The 17114-nt window shown below is 37.4% G+C and overlaps 1 protein-coding gene across 1 annotated transcript in view; it reads left to right on the plus strand.

Annotated features, from left to right (window-relative positions):
• mpped2a (metallophosphoesterase domain containing 2a) overlaps positions 1-11556 on the plus strand; it is a 68317-nt gene extending 56761 nt beyond the window's left edge. Inside the window, exons 5-7 of the mRNA XM_056259195.1 lie at positions 4563-4678; positions 5521-5634; positions 10311-11556. Of these exons, the coding sequence (XP_056115170.1) occupies positions 4563-4678; positions 5521-5634; positions 10311-10429 (349 nt within the window). The 3' untranslated portion in view covers positions 10430-11556. The remainder of the gene's footprint in view (positions 1-4562; positions 4679-5520; positions 5635-10310) is intronic.
• The last annotated feature ends 5558 nt before the right edge of the window (positions 11557-17114 follow it).

Consider the following 17114-nt stretch of genomic DNA (forward strand, 5'->3'; position numbering starts at 1 on the left):
CTTATTTTCTCCTTATTTCCTACTTTCCTTCCTCTCTTCATATCTTCCTTATTTCTTTTTGTTTTACTTCCTATGTTCCTACTTCCTTCCTTTATTTTTTACTTCCTTTATTAATTCCTGCCACCTATTCCACCTTCTGTCCTATAACCTTTCTTGTCCTTCCTTCCTTTTCCTCTTATCCTCTATCTATCCTTTTTTCTACCTTTTCCCTAATGCTTTCAGCCTTCCTTCCCTTCTTCCTTTCTTTTTTCATTCTTTTTGTTCTTTGTCTCTTCCTCCTTTCAGTGCTCCTTATTTTCTCCTTACTTCCTACTTTCCTTCCTCTCTTTATATCTTCCTTATTTCTTTTTGTTTTACTTCCTATGTTCCTACTTCCTTCCTTTATTTTTTACTTCCTTTATTAATTCCTGCCACCTATTCCACCTTCTGTCCTATAACCTTTCTTGTCCTTCCTTCCTTTTCCTCTTATCCTCTATCTATCCTTTTTTCTACCTTTTCCCTAATGCTTTCAGCCTTCCTTCCCTTCTTCCTTTCTTTTTTCATTCTTTTTGTTCTTTGTCTCTTCCTCCTTTCAGTCCTCCTTATTTTCTCCTTACTTCCTACTTTCCTTCCTCTCTTCATATCTTCCTTATTTCTTTTTGTTCTACTTCCTATGTTCCTACTTCCTTCCTTTATTTTTTACTTCCTTTATTAATTCCTCCACTTTTCCTGCCACCTATTCTACCTTCTGTCCTATAACCTTTCTTATCCTTCCTTCCTTTTCCTCTTATCCTCTATCTATCCTTTTTTCTACCTTTTCCCTAATGCTTTCAGCCTTCCTTCCTTTCTTCCTACCTTCATTCTATCATTAATCTCTTTTTTTCCTCTCATTCAGTTCATTCCTTTCCTCTTCTCCTCTTCCTTTAAGCCATTAAACTTTACTTCTCTCTCTCCTTCCTTTTATAGTTTTTCATCTCATTCTCTCTCACACATTCCTCTTTTTTTCTCCCCCATCCAACACTACCACAATTCCCTTCTCGATACTCTTCCATTGTTTGTCATCCAGAGCAGATTAATGGTGTCTCAGATGTATATCACACTTAGGTTTCTGATCTTATCGCAACACACCACGCGGCCAAACAAAAGGCAAGTTCACCTGCGTGCATCGTGTGAATACAAGCTCCCACATTCACCTCCAGGCCCATTAAATGTAGATCCTCTGAATAACATCAGATTCTCTTACCAGTGGAAGACTTCACCCCTCTACCTGTATTCTACCCTTTCATAATCCACAACACGAACGAGCCATTCAGCTTTCTCTCATACTCAAAAGTCTAAACATTGAAGCTTCAGCCTGAAGCTCATGCATAATCAGAGAAAGAGTTCACATCTCAGCATTGAAAAAAAAACCTTAACTCTTTTTCATGTTCTGGCGGCAGACGTCGTTTAAATAGTGCTGTTGTTTAGAGCACGGTAGGGTCAGACCTCAAACCCTGGTGGGGTTTTTAATAGTGTAACCGGTTCAAGTGCAGAGCTTGCGCTGAGTGTGGGTGGAGTGTTTGTGTTCATAAGCTCTATGGACTTTCCTTTGTAATGGTGGAGGAGGTAAACATTCAGGAACACTGTGATTTTGCTCCGTGGTGCTGCGGCGTGGGTCATAGGAGCGCTGTGTGTTGAGTTTAATGTTATCTCGCTCCCCCCTCTCTCTCTCTGTTTGTTTTGTCTATTATATTCGCAGGCCTCTGACCTTTGCATTGCTCGGTGTGTAATGTCCTGCTGCCTGACAGCTGGAGCTAGTAATACTCCATCCGTTCCTCACACATGAAGAGAGAACAGAGGGGCTGTGTGTGTGATGATCGTACAAACCGTGGTCAGCAAAGAAGGCCAACTGAGGCCAAATGTTGATAAAGTATGGTTGTTACATTAATTGGCCTACAGTGTATTAATGCTAAATTTGTAATATTCATCTTTATAATGTTGGTTCATTTTTAAAAAACATACATTTCAATAAGACTTTCCTTTATTATGGAAGTTATTCGTTCTGATTGTATTCGCTTCTGTGAGGATATTCAAGAGTCACACCTGTTTGAATATATTTGCTGTCAGTCCTGAACAATAACTTTGTAAATGTAGCCTCTTCACAAGTAATATCAAATACTACAGGACAGTTAGTGTAAGTGTTATTATCCGTTCTGAATGAAGTTGTCTTTTTTGGGCACATACATTCATGAGTTGCACTACAAACTCATTCTACAGTATGCTAATGATAAAGAACTCTTTATTTTACTCCGTACTGATATTACTTTGAAACTTCAAACGAATTAAATCAGTTTCAAATTTAAATTCTTCTGAATGTGTCATGAACCTCAGATTTGCTCATAATTTGATATACAGCCATTATTAAATCTGCATTTGATTTTCAAGTTCAAATCTTCAGGAAAACAGTGCACAAAAAAAAAAAAGAGTCCCCGTTATGTTACATCTTCGTCTGCATGTGTCAAAACTGCCCACAAGTTTCTTTAAACATTGTGCAGATGGTGGACCAGCGAGAATGTTATCTAATCTGGTGCGTCGGTGTAGCCGGATGACACCCCATCCTCGGATCTCCCCCTCAAAACAGACACACAAACGTACTCCTGCTCTGTACAGTATAATAAGACCTATGTGCTTGGGTCCACAGAGGAAACAAGCTTTCCTTTATATGACCAGGATGTCATTAATCTTTATGGAGGTTAACAAATGCACTCGCATGGAAGGTGTATTTCATTCACGGAGACTAACAATGGGGCCATTGTGCAGTCTGATCTCCCAGCTTCTGTACCTTAACATTTCTACCATATACTACACGGTATGAATGAACATTGTGTTTTCTGGACAATATATTTATTTGAGAAGATTCTGTGAAATATGCTCAGGTCATGGGATACAGGGTAGATTTACACTATACCCTATCTTTGTTTCTCACCGTGCTCTTATTGCTCGTCCTTTTTCTCGTTTTTAAAAGACAATATTGCTGGATTTTTTTTCACGAAAGCTCCATTTTGTGCGGCGTCTGTGACAAATTGCTGCCGCAGCGCAGAATGGCCTGGTTCGCTATGAGTTATGTCAAGTCAGAGCTGTTTAAGAGTTGTACTTCCCCCAAGGCACATTTTTGCTTATCCTCACCATAGGGATGTAACGGAATACAGCCTTGTCAGCTTAACATGCTCATTTTCCTATACGTTTTTTGACGATTTCATATAAATCTGTTCACCTCAGTGCAGAGTTCAGTTCCTTGTTATAGAAACAATATCTTAAGACCTCTTTAAATTCTCTCTCCCCCCCCCTAATTTTTTTCTTCTTCCTGCAGATCGAGATTGAACGACTGCAGGAACAGTTTTATATGAGTCAGGTCTCCCCTCTGCCCGACCACCGTTCGATAATCATTCGTCGCTGTCGCTGTGGCAGTCCCTGACTGTAACAAACCCTATTGACGTTTCTGAATCCTGATTTCCCCCCCTGGTCAAATTCAATAAAGAAAAGCTCTGTGGCTAAATGAGTCAAAAATAACCCCGTCTCACTCTCACTATCTGTTGCTGTTTCGGAAAGAAGTGTCAACCTGTTTGAGAACAACAAGCATTTTAGATTTTGTATCTATATCTATGATAAATCTTTTTATATGATAGATAATTTTTATTTCTAGAAATCTACTTTGCATATATATATATATATATATATATATAATACTATATATATATATATAATACTTATTTATTTATTTGTGTATATATATATATATGTAGTTTTTATTTCTTTTTTTATTAAATTATATTTTCATTGAATACATAGATATTTTATTTGTTTCATTGAAATATTTCTCTAATTGCTTCACGTTTCTTTGTCGCTCTCACGTGTAATTAACATGAAACTGTTCTTCACACTGGTGCCTTTAAATATATCTAATATGGTATAAAAATACCGCAAAATCTCTTAACGGTTTACTGTATACATCATAGCTGCCAGCCCAAATACGCAGCACTATTACTATTAGGCTTTGCTAAAAGCTTTTTATCATGAAATGTGCCTTGTGCTGTCTGTAATTGTCTATAAAGGGTGCTAGACTTCCTTTTCTGGTGATTTCCACAGACAGTAATCAGTCCTTTTCACCGGACCTGGGACAAATGGATGCTCGATTTATCATCACTATCAGACCCTCAGCTTGACACACACATATAGATGTCTAAATACGCACTCGTGTGCTCATTTTTCACATTATTTCATTTGGGCGTTGTACATGCATCAACCCTGTGGCTTTATTTGAGCTATCAATCCATAGCAGTCATGGGAGAGGAGGCTGTTTGCTCTCCCGAAGCATTTGCATTTATTATGGCAGCCTGCAGTGAAGCCCTTCTCATTTCACACTTTGAAGCTTCCTCTAGGGATAGATGGGGGGTGAAAGAAGATCACTTTGACAGGTTGAGATTGTTTCTCCACATCTGCCGTCAGCTGTCATTTTAAACGGCGCGTGTACGTCTCTGTCCCGCCGCGTGGACGGATGCATGTGTGGTGCTTATGAATGTGTTTTTCTCTCTCTCTCCCCGCAGGACGCCGTGGTTTAATGGCTGGGGTTTTAACCTGCCCAGGGGACAGTCCCTGCTCGATAAGTGGAACCTCATCCCAGAGGGCATTGATATTCTCATGACCCATGGGCCGCCCCTCGGTGAGTTCAATTAACCAATCCTAATGGAGTTCCATCTAATTATTCAAATGCTCTCGAAACATCTTTTGTATGAAGCTTGTTGCCATGCTTGTGGAGAAACCCGTCCTTCATATGTTGTAGGAAAAGGAAAAAGTGACATTTTGTACATATATGAAGTCAAATATATCCTCGCATGAGGGTTATTATCTTTAACTAAAACCATAAAAAAAATATAATATTATAAATATATAAAAAAAATATTTTTAAAAGTTGAAATAAAATATACATTACCTGAAATAAAATAAAATAAAATATAAGTAAACAATTTAGTTTGAGCTAGTTGTCAAGCCAACATTTCTCATTTACATTTAAAGTCACCATAAAAATCAAATTTGCCAATTGACTATTATTTGTTATAAATGATTTATTCGTGCACATTGTTATTTTAATTGTATTTGTGTGCCCTTGTAATATATAATCAAAATAAATCCCCCTCCCTCTTACAGCAGCATCTCTTCTCTTCTCTGATGATGTGTTTACTGGTATATGTCGAAATAGGGAAGAAATAAATATCGCAACTTATGTTTCATGCCGAATTTAAGTTGAAGTACTAAAATAATTAAAATTAAAAACATTATAGACATAGAAACTATATAAAAAACCCACACAAAATATGAACAAAAGCTATAATGATATATCAATGATAATAAAGTAAACTGCCTCAGAGATGTTTTCTAACTTATTGGGTTTTTTTTAAGCTTTAGGTTAAAAACCACTAATGATTGTACAGGAGTCACAATGTGAGCTGTTTTTCAGTGGAGATTAGAAACTAATTTACGGTGTGTGCATCTGTGTGTGTGTAGGTTTTAGGGACTGGGTACCGAAGGAGCTGCAAAGAGTTGGGTGTGTTGAGCTGTTAAACACAGTCCAGAGGAGAGTCCGGCCCAAACTTCACGTCTTCGGAGGAATTCATGAAGGCGAGTAACCACAAAGACAAATTGGCACTGCCATAAAAAAGCAACAAAAAAAAAGTGCTCTACAATGGTTTTAAACATCATTGAAGGGTGTGTTTTTTACAAGGCATGGAACGGAGGCATTAGCAACGTGATAAAGGACACCAAAGTTCAATCAATAATCAAAGTTATTAAAGGTACAGTAAGCGATTTCTGAGAAACGCTGTTGAAAGGAGTAGCCCCAGAGTGCAGTCTGGACGATGGGGCGGGGCGACACTTTTGGGCGGGGCGACACGTGTCGCTCCGCCCACACCTGATTTTATTGCCTTATAATACAGCACTCTTATTGGCGTAGATGCTTAAGGCATGAGCATGCGCATTCCATTATGTACGAGTCTATGGTAGGAGTTTATGGATGATCTACGACGCTGTTTGGCCATAGCCTACTACAGAAATATTAAGTTATAACCATGGCGATTTCCTATTTCAGTAACGATCAATTGGATAATGTTTTGATGAATTTACGAATCAAGTTAGATGAAGTTCCTGTCAAAATGTATTCGTATAGCGCTCAATTCACATCGTTTCAAAGCAGCTTTACAAAAAGTAATATTGTAAGCTTTATAGGCTATAATATTGAGCAGTTTTAGGGCTAGGCGATATCACGAAATAGCCTATGTTGCTGATGATACACTGTTTGAGATTTAGCCTAGATACTATTGTATTTATTAATTTACCCTGGAGATAAAGTCAGTGCCACTTTTAGTGAGCAATGATCATGACGGCATGAAATTACTGGCATAGAAGGAGAGATAATTTCTATAGGCTGATTTAGGCTAGACAATATTTTTCCGCATTTCATGCAGGGCTCCGGAATTTTACATCATTCGTAAATGCTTCTTCGTTTTTCCATTAGGATCAGTGAATAAACACAAACTCGGGATTTTACACAAATGATGATAACTGTATTTCAGTAAAACATTGTATAAATCCAAAAGTGTGTTTTATTTTATTTTAAAGCAAAACCACGGTGACAAATAAGACAATGATAGGCTACCAAATAGCATACAAGCCCTGGCCATTGGGGTTTGTGCGTAGGCTACAAAAGGAATAAAAACCGTGCACTGCTGAAATGTGAAAAAATATATATATATATTTATTTACTAAAACAGATTTATTATGTCGATCTAGGCTATAGCAAATATTATTATTTATGTGCTCAAGAGCGTATTTAAGCAATATGCCTACATGTTCATATCACTTCTCTGCTGGGTATTTTATTTATTTTATTATAGGCCTTATAATTGCACAGATTTACAGCAGTGTTTTTTTTTATGGTTATGCAGCTAGCCTATATGTGAGTGTTAATATTTAAAACCATTTTTATCCCGTAGCCTATACTACGCAGATTAAAACATGGACACGTAATGCGGGGGTGGATAAATAAATTATAGGTTTTTTATAATGTCGCAGTCACAGATAGTTGTAGCTAGCCTACATGTTAACCAGTTGACACTTATTAGAAAACATGAATCTTTTAAAACTATAACATAGGGCTTTACAGAACCATATATAGGCCCTCATTTTATTAACAGGTAAACAACAATGAAACATGAGTTTGCCATTAAACATTTTATTTTGCACTTTGTAGCCTACCAAATAATGCACGCATTGGACAACATCTCGTTAAAAAATGAAACAAAAACGGTCGTGCTTTAAAAATTAAAATCAGCTGCTATTAGGCTACATTCTTATAGTGAATTATCATCCTTTGCGTAAAATCCCGAGTTTGTGCTGATCCACCGATCCTGATAGAAGTATAAAGAAGCCAAGTGAATGACGCGCTATAATGTAAAACATCTCACTGAAGTAGGCCTACAGGTGCTGTGTCACCAAGCGTTCGTTTTTAAACAATAACTTAATCAATTCTGTGTCTTAAGTACAATAAAACAGCAATAGATCTTAACTAAAATTACCATGGTAAACCGATAAGATAGCCATACGATTAAAGTATTTAATAGTTCTTTAATACGGCCAAATCATTCATAAAATCGTACTTAAAGGAATGCGCATGCTCAGACCTGAATCGTCTACACCAATAAGATTGCGGTATTATAAACCAATAAAATTGGGGGTGGGCGGAGCGACACGTGTCGCCCCGCCTAAAAGTGTCGCCCCGCCCCATCGTCCAGACTGCACTCTGGGGTACTACGTTGAAAGTGGATCGGACCGATTACCACAACACACTTGTAGCCAATCAGCAGCAGGGGGCGTGTCCACTCATGATGGGCGAGGATAATCGCCTTTAATAAAAATCACAATACAGAGTATAGAAATAGGCCAAAAAATATTGCAAACTGGCTTTGATGTAGCAGTCAAAAGTTATTTGTGGGCGTTTTAACTTTTAGTTTGATTTGAGCATTTTAACATGCTGCATTTTCTCCTATAGTTCGGTTTGTGTAGGTATAAATGAGCGCTCAGATCCACACTAAAACAATCTGGATGATCTCAGGGATGGCTCACTTTTGGTCACAGTGCAATCCTAGTAGACCAAAGAGCCAACCAGTGTCCCTATATGATACCCACGAGCATGACCGATGGATCTTTAGACAAAGTCTGAAAAGGCCTAAATATACACTACTGTTAAAAAGTTTGGGGTAGGTTTTTTAATGTTTTTGAAGAAGTCTCTTATCCTCACCAAGGGTGCATTTATTTGATCAAAAATGCAATAAAAACAGTCATACTGTGAAGTATTACTACAATTTTAAAAACTTTTTTACTTGAATATATTGCAAAATGTAATTTATTACTCCAGTCTTCAGTGTCACATGATCCTTCAGAAATCATTCTAATATGCTGATTTGATGCTTAAAGAAACATTTATTATTATTATCAATGTTTAAAACAGTTATGCTGCTTAACATTTTTGTGGATTTTCATATTTTTTCAGGATTCACTGATGAATAGAAAGTTCAAAAGAACAGCATTTATTTGAAAGAGAAATCTTTTGTTTACATTGTAAAAGCCTTTACTGTCAATTCTGATTAATTTAATGCATCTCCGCTGAATAAAAGTTTTAAGGTCTTTGAATTTAGTTTTAATCGTAATCCCAAATTGTGAATAGCCTCATTTAATACCCAAAAGTCAAATAAGCTTTTATGCAATAATGACCGGTCAGCAAATGTGAGAAATGCATTTTTCAACAGTTGAGAATACTACAGTTTATCATGTTGTATTTGTAACTGAAATGGCTTGTTCCTTCCTTTTGTGAATCAGAACAGCATTAGCCGCGTCAGCACAAACATAAGCAGTCTAGGATATAAATATATGTGGATGGGTTGCATTTTCCAGGGAAGAGGGATCAGAGAGATCTGCCTTTGGGTTAAACTTGAGACTCTGTTCACCAGATGTGCTACATCCCTTCTCTTCCTCCCTCAAGCTTTTGAGACTTTTTATTATTATTATAATTTTAATTAAACATGTTTAAAAGAGAGAAGGGTCTCTAATTTAGACAAGTGCTCCACGCGAGGAAAGGCCTTGGACTGTTTATTGTGTTTACTCAATGTTTTTGTATGCGCACGCCGCACACACTCTTCAGTCAGTGGGCAAACTCATGATTCCCTTTTCTGAATATGGACTTTAGCCTTATCAGACTGTCAGTCCAAATCCGATTGGAATCCAATCATATTTAGCAAGTGTGAACAGCAAAAAATGCGAGTGGAAACCCATCCACGTTGTTGTTTTTGTCATATATCTACACAACATCATTGCCATAGAATCCAATGCAGTTACTCCGAAAAACAAAAGAACGCCACGTAACACACAAATCGGATCGGAACAGTTGCGATACACAGTGTGGACAGCCAATAATTTAGCTCAGATTTGTAGCCTTGTTGAGCAAGGCTTCTTTTAAATCTTACCAACCTCGAACTTTTAAACAGTAGTGTACATCATTTAGCAGATTCTTTTGTCTAATGTTTCTTAATGGGACTATATGTAGAATTCAGAAACCCTTGTTACTAGTGACACTGGTGGCCGTTAAGGGAACTTATTGCTCATGCACACGTAACGTACAAGAGACTGAAACGTGATTCGGTGCACCGATATACTCAAGACGAAGTTCTTTTTCGTTCTTTGCTTAGAAGTGAAAAGAAGATGGAAATGTCTTTGCAGAGATATACTGTTAACGAACATCCAGATATCGTCCACGCTCCTGAGAGCAACATTTATGAATATGCAAATAACAATAACAAAATAAACACAACAAAAATGACAGCGGTGAGAAAACAGCAGTTAAGAAAGCATCTGAACATGCAATGTGGATGTTTGCACAAGCTCTGCAATTCAGCGGCATAATGTCGACAGATGAGGTTATTAAAATTACACAGTTATGAGTATATTTGAGGTTATAGACTATAGATAGCTATGTGAGACTATAGTTTGAATTAATCCCGTTTCTTTGCATGACATATTAACATTACAGTACAGAAATCTCTTTCGGCTTTATCCTGGACATTGTATAAGCATTCGTTTCATGTGTCATAGAACGACATAGAACGTCATAGAATGTTGAATGCATCACATCCTTTTGATTTTCCCGGCAAAAAAAATCCTTACATATACTGTAGCCCCTTTAAAAATGAGGAAAAACACCAGCAATTTGTGTTCAATGTAAAAAAAGTGTTTTCTCTTTTCTCTAGGTTACGGCATTATGACAGACGGGTACACGACATTCATCAACGCCTCTACCTGTACAGTCAGCTTTCAACCCACCAACCCTCCCATCGTGTTCGACCTCCCAAACCCCCCAAGCTCTTGAGACGCCTGTGTGCTATGCCATATTCTCCTTTTCTTTCCTTATGTTTTCTAACAGTACTTTGAGAAAAAAAAATAGTTGAATGTTTCTTTGGAAATCGCCAGTCTTTTGCTAAAAGATTCAGTGGAAGTTTCTGATGACGGACGGGATCATGCGGGGTGTTTTGCGTACAGAAGTGGTGAACAATCTTATGAAAAGATCTGATTAAATCTGTAAGATAATAAGCTTTGTGAATTTGTAAAATTGTCTCTTTTTTTGTCAATATTCGAATTATGTTGGTATGCAATGCCATTGTTCATTTTGTATATTCTTTTTTCAGAATAATTAAGCTTTCTTTTAGCTGACAGGGATATAATGCCTTAAACTAGCTTTAAGTTCCCCCGGCTGGAGCCCCTTCTTTCTGCTAGCGAGGAGAAAGCGTCATATTTATTGTTTTTATCCAAAACTAAGGGGATTTTTTTTTTTTTTTTTTGCATTCAAAGAACACTTTCTTACAAGCGCAGGGAAGACATGGATGCATTTTAACTCATGTATATTCTGGAGCGCCTCATTCTGCATAGAAATTGGAAAATGTCTTAAAATATGAGTATATCTATATGTATGTGTGTAAACTGTAAAATCTCTAACTAAAATTGTGTTCGTTCTAAGCCTCTTGAAGAATATCATTTTGCCTGTAAGTGATGACTTAAATGTGCGTAAAGCGCACACATGCTCTTTTCTGTTTTCATGAAATGTTCCTACTTTACGGCGTATTGTTCCATACAATAAACGAGTACTCCAGTTGAAATTATTTTAATGTACAATCTCAAAGGTTGTTTTTTTTCCCGAACCTGCCGAAGCCAGGTTTAGTTGTCCTTTGATATCTTGCGTATAATAGTTTTTGTTTTTCTCTTTTTCTTTTTGTAATTTTGCACTGTGTAAATGCAGTCTTGCTAGCACAAAAAATTGTTGCCAATAGTTGTTTCATCTCTTGCCACTGTAAATGCCTTTCTGCTTTTCTTTCAGTTACAGTTACAGTCTCATTCCTGGAAAGGTTTAGATACATTTTTTTTCTTCTTTTTTTTTTTCTTCAGGTTTCATTGTGATATATTTAGCTGCCTTTATATGCAAATAAAATTGCAAGATTTTTACTTCTAAATGTTTTGTTTGGTTCATTCTAGCCTCAAGTCTGGTTTTGTGCAATCGATGTCTACAGGTTTTTACTATTTCAACTCGAAACAAAAATTGTGCCTTGTTTTTAAAGGTACGTTTACGCAACAATGATGTACTAAAAACAGAAACGTTTTTACTTTGCATTTTTGCGTACAGGCGACAAAGTACTCAAAAAAATCCCTGTTCACACGGATCCACAAAAACGACTAAAAACGCTGTAGTTGGCAATGTCACTTTTGTAAACAAACACTATGCGCCTATAGACTGAAAACGTGATGCGCATGACATCACTGTTTTCACAAATTCCTATTTTTGTAGTTTACACAGAGACTATAACGGTATCGTTTTCAAAAACTTTGCACTTTGAAACCCATTTTCAAAAGTTTGGGTTTTTAGGCTCCCAAACAGCAGTTTTTGTGTAAAAAATGAGCCAAAATGCATAAAAAGTTCAATGGTTTTAGTTGAAAACTGTTGTGTAAACGGCTCCTTTGTGACATAAAATCTTTAAGTCATTTAAATCTAAATAAATTACATTTTATTCTCTTTGAGTTGCTTTTTTTCCTGTCACCTACAAACTGCCCATTAAAAATTGTTGAAGTTTTCAACCACTTTTCTCAATACGAAGCCTCAAAAGATTGTTCCTCCATGCAGTTGTCTTCCAAAAAAGACCTCTAGTGAATGTAAGTTTTCATCGCTCACAGAAACATCATTCACATTTATCTGTTTGTAATCCAATTTGAGATACACATGAGCCAGTGGAATGTTAGGAGAAAGAAATGCAGCAGCGCTCTGGCCTTGGAGTCAAAGTGGGATCTCTTTTCGTCAATTTGAATCCCTCCAAGGCCAAAAAAAACCTGAGAATACGCACTTTTCCACACTCTTAATATAACCCTCCCCCATCCGGCTTACCAGCAGTCACATCAAAGGCTCCAAACCAATTAACACTTCCCCCCAAACGAGAGCATGAAATATAGCCCCGGACCAGCTCGTTGGCATAATCCACATAATCATATTAGTGTAACCCTGCGAGCTGGCAGCCTGGCACTGGCACTGACACTTTGTTTTCTCAAACCCCATTTATAGAAGCACCTACAGTATCTGTGCTTTAGCCTAAATGGACAATGATGATACACTAGTTTTTACGTTTTCTTTAGAAATTGCAGTACTATCCATGCTAAACTCGCCACCACAATGCCAGAGTGTTTTTATCAGGTTATGAATAAATTCTAGCATTTTGCTATGCTGTTGCTAAAGTGTTCTGAGAGGATTTTAGCATATGCAGTTGCTTAGACACCTGATTCAAAATATATGTCTGTAGAATTGTTGCTGGAAGTAAAAATCCTCAAACAAACACCCTCAAAAATAGTGAAGGATAACTAGCTGAAAGTAACAGTGTTAGCATTTAGCTGCATTAGCTTAGCTGCAATCAAAATAGTGTATTTTATTCGGTAACAATGCTATTGGTGTTTTTTGTCTAATTATTTTTCTCACACAACCTTACACTGTGTAAATACGATGAGCTCTAAAACATTTGTCTTCTGTGTTCATCAGGGGTTTTGTCCTAACCAGCCATGATAGCAAACAACCAATGATCAGCATTACATTTTGTTGGTTTAGTTTCTGTAGAGTGCAACAGTCAATCCCATTCATCTTCTCTAAAGGTTAATCGATTTTTAATGATAACTTACGGACCTTAAAGACAGGCCTGTGAGCTATGAGGTTGTAAATCGATGGTATATGCTTTTAAGCCGTGTGGATTCCTGGTCAAAAAGTACATTACCCATGATTCTGCAAAGAAACCACCAATCAAACACAAGGGATGCATTTAAGTCACTTTTTTTTTTTTTTTTTTTTTTTGCTTCAAATCAAAGTTGTAATGTTGTGATTCACCTCATAGCTGGCTATTTAACGAAGACGTGACTCCCGGACGAAGGCTTGTATGCCGAAACGCGTCGGAGTGTTTTAATAGTGTTGATTTTGACCAAGCCATAGAAATAAAGGCTTTTTAACTTTTCTAAAGAGAGTGCCTTGGATGTTCCTGATGATTTCTACATGTTTTTTCTATATAAAGAGCACCTCAAACTTATTCACTTGAGTCCAGGAAGCACTTCTCGACAGACATTTATTTAACGAAGACTTTTTAAAAATCCCTATTAGCTACAGCAACGGTTTCAAAGTAGCTTCTAGACACAGCGAAGCATCAAGCTTTTCTCTCTCTGCCAGCTGTCGCTGCCTCAAATGAAGGTGAAAGTGTGTAGGCTTTGTCAATCTAAATTGTGTTGGGAGCATGTGTGAGTGTATTAATTACCTCGTCCTGTAGCAGGAGCCAGGCCTTAATAGGTGCCCGTGACAGGGACAGCTACAACCCTACGACGGCCCGACAGCTTCTATTAATATTGGAAATTTGTCAACTTAGCCTTCGTGCCACTGTGATGGATGACGCGCACCTCTGAAGGCTAATACAAACCGTCCCTACATGAGAGAGAGAGAGAGAGAGAGAGAGAGAGAGAGAGAGAGAGAGAGAGAGAGAGAGAGAGAGAGAGAGAGAGAGAGAGAGAGAGAGAGAGAGAGAGAGAGAAAGAAAGAAAGAGAGTGTGTGTGTGTGTGTATACAGCTGTATTAAACAGGTTTTGATGCCATGTTTATTACAAAACGTTTTCACATGGTTATGCTTTCCTATTACCTCTAATATAGACTATACATGTTTACAGGAAGCACCTCTTGTGGATCATACATTCTCAAAACTGTGGAGTTTGTGTCAATTATATGTGTTTGAAGTTACATATTAATGTCCAAATAGAGTTGTTATTGTTTTTGATTTGTTTTTTTTGCAATTCCTGTGGATTTGGGGGGAAATTTGGTATAGATTTAAAGGGGTCATATAATGCCATTTTTGTACAAGCTAATATGATTCATTAGGGTCTACATTAAAAGTTTGTAATATACTTTAATTAAAATTTCTCATTAGTATTGTAAGAAAACACTTATTTTACCTGGTCAAAAACAGCTCTGTTTTCAGCACGCTGTTTCAGTGCATATGACTTTAAATGATAATGAGCTTTGCTCACCCCGCCTCTCTGTTCTGTGCGTACACCGTTTGTAACACAATAACCATAACGCGTTGTTCATTATAAACGGGGGATTATGAATTATATTGAGAACGTCGTACATAGAAAACATGCCGTAATGTACCCTAAGTGTAAACCTTAGACGCATTCATCGTGAAGCGTGCAAGCGATTTGCAAAGATTAATATAAATATTAATATAAAGGTTAATAAAACGTTACACTTCAGTTCTTCTGGAGGCTCAGCAGGAACACGAATATCTGGTACCGATCCTTTTATTCAGGAGCAGCTTCTTAGCAAAACCAGCTTTATACTGACCCTCCTTATTAAGCAGTCTGGTGTGAAATGATTTGCGCAAACATGAGAGCATTGACGTTGCTCGTGGGGAATATTCCCTTCGAAAACAAACACAGCCACTGCGTCTTCAGCGGTTCGGATTTGGGAACATTAAAATGACTGCTGTGTTCGTTATTACACCCAAGAACAGAACACCACAATCGCTTAGACGCCATTCTGCTCATAGACAGTGCTCCAGCATATCAACAATGACCGCGCCGGTCCGTGCGGACTATGATTGACAGCTCGCTCACGAGCGAGGGCGGGTCTGTGTTGAAACGCTGCTGTTAATCAACAATCGTGGGAGGGGCGTCCGACCGTGTGACGTCACACGGTCGAACGGCTTGATTTGAGACAGGGGAAACCATATAAGGAGATTAAAAAAAAAACACTGGATGGATTTTTATCATTATATGATGGTTGTGTACAGGCACTGCCAACACACATTTCAGTACAATCAACTTGTAAAAGTGCATGTATCATTATATGACCCCTTTAAAGGCACAATATGTAATTTTTGGATTAAAATATCCAAAATAAACAGAGGAATAATGTTATTCTTACATTATCCCAAATGTTTCCAACAGTGTTTAAATAATCCAGAGAAATCCGCAATTTTTAACCAGTGTAACCACCCATGTCTCTCGATTTCCGCAAACTTACTGCTATGTGAAACAAGTAGAGTAATGTATTTTTAGTATTATTGTTTTTACCAAGTAAAACAGTGCTGCATTGCCCGGGAAAAGATGCATTTGTAGACTACTTTCGCAGGAGCCTTCGAATTGGGACAGCCTTCGTTGCACCGCTGTGACGCTCTGAATTGGGACATAAGTGTGACCTCTAGTGGTAAAAACTTACATACTACGCCTTTCAAGGGATAGTTCATCCAAAAAGAACATGTTGTGTGTGGAAAACAAAAGGCAAAAATGTAAAGACTGCTGATTGAAAGGGTTCGCAAAACATTAGTCCAAATAAAACATGAATCTAAAAGAAGTTAACTAATTCATTCATGAATATGACACTGCTATTTCTCTAATGAGAAATATCAGTTAATGTAAACGTGTAGGCTACAAGTCAGACTGTGCTGCCGGGAGCCCAGTATGGAGTGTTTACACTCTCCTAATTGAACCCAGCCCTGCTGTTATTGTAATCTGGATTTCATTTGAGCCCCACTTGAATCACCCATGGAATAATGAAGTAAACTCTAGAGTAAGAAGAGAAGTGTTGGGTCCTTTTGTTACCCATTTCCTCGTTGTCCATGTGTTGCGAATTATCAAAGAAATCACTGTAATATTATTTTATTGTTTCATTTATGATTAAAAGATTATTCCATAGCTGGGCTGGAGAAATGAAAACAACACCAGCTCAGAAATGTCCTGTTCACTTATAAACGCACCCTCTCTGATGCTAGGAGACATTACATGTCCTCATTACATTCGAAAAAGTGACTCTCCGTGGATTTCTGTGATAAATGCATCGCTATTTTGAGCGACAGTATTTTTCTTCTCTTGATGTGTCAAGATGAACTATTCACCCTCTTTTTCCTCATGCACTTATCCACACACAGCCAAGTGAATAGAGCTGAATGCCTTTCACTCCGTCTTTGTACTTTAGAAACACACGCAATGATCGTCATGACACCAAATGACACTTTAATGCCTTCAAAGACTATTGCATTTCATGTTGTTGGTAACAGAAAATAGGAAATATTTTCTTAATATTTTTTTTAAATATCCACATGGTACACAATAATCCCATTCAAATCTAAGTGATAAATGAGTTAGGTCAAAAGTAATCAAAAAGTATAGTCGATATACCTAAAATGAGTAATTGTTACTAACTAAACATTTTTTGTCATGTAGTTTGTAATCAGTAACGGTCGGAATACAATTTGCAGTCTGATTATGAGACGATGGACTGAAGTACACAGGACTGTGTCCAGATCAAGATGAGGGATAATCAAGACTTGTTTGGAATTCTGGAACGTGTCTGAAGTTTGAACGTGTTCATCATGTCATTTTGTACAAAATTGGATGATAATTGGCACTTATTCAGTTGACATTAATTTCCACCCCCCTGAAAAATCAGAAACAAATGATCTTAATTGTGAACATCTTATCACACTGCCTTGTTG

This window comes from Rhinichthys klamathensis, unplaced genomic scaffold (assembly GCF_029890125.1).
Source record: "Rhinichthys klamathensis goyatoka isolate OS25496 unplaced genomic scaffold, OSU_Roscu_1.1 h1tg000165l_1, whole genome shotgun sequence".
NCBI classification, from domain to species: domain Eukaryota; kingdom Metazoa; phylum Chordata; class Actinopteri; order Cypriniformes; family Leuciscidae; genus Rhinichthys; species Rhinichthys klamathensis.